Source organism: Haliaeetus leucocephalus, unplaced genomic scaffold (assembly GCF_000737465.1).
Source record: "Haliaeetus leucocephalus isolate CR32 unplaced genomic scaffold, Haliaeetus_leucocephalus-4.0 Scaffold225, whole genome shotgun sequence".
Taxonomy (NCBI): domain Eukaryota; kingdom Metazoa; phylum Chordata; class Aves; order Accipitriformes; family Accipitridae; genus Haliaeetus; species Haliaeetus leucocephalus.
Window position 1 is genome coordinate 145,048 of NW_010972661.1, and position 269 is coordinate 145,316.

General features: G+C 78.8%; 1 protein-coding gene across 1 annotated transcript in view; it reads right to left on the reverse strand.

Annotated features, from left to right (window-relative positions):
• Positions 1-150, reverse strand: part of KCMF1 (potassium channel modulatory factor 1) — a 53,617-nt gene extending 53,467 nt beyond the window's left edge. The window contains exon 1 of the mRNA XM_010567055.1: positions 62-150. Within this exon, the coding sequence (XP_010565357.1) occupies positions 62-77 (16 nt within the window). The 5' untranslated portion in view covers positions 78-150. The remainder of the gene's footprint in view (positions 1-61) is intronic.
• Between the last annotated feature and the right edge of the window lie 119 nt (positions 151-269).

Here is a 269-nt window from a genome sequence, read left to right on the forward strand (position 1 = left end):
CGCCGGGCCGGGCCCCGAGACGCGCCCCCGCCGCCGCGGCCTGGCGCTCCGCGCCGCTCACCTTCATGTCGGGACATCCTACTCCGGAGGTGGCGGCCCAGGCCCGTCTCGGGGCTCCCGCGGGCTGCTCGGGCGCCGCTGAGGCCTGGCCCCCCGCCGCCGCACGCGCGGAGCCCCGGTGCGAGAGGAGAGGGGCCGGGCCAGGAAGGGGGCAGAAACACAAGAGGCGGCGAGGAGCCAGCTAGCCAGCCGGCCTCCCTCGTCCTCCT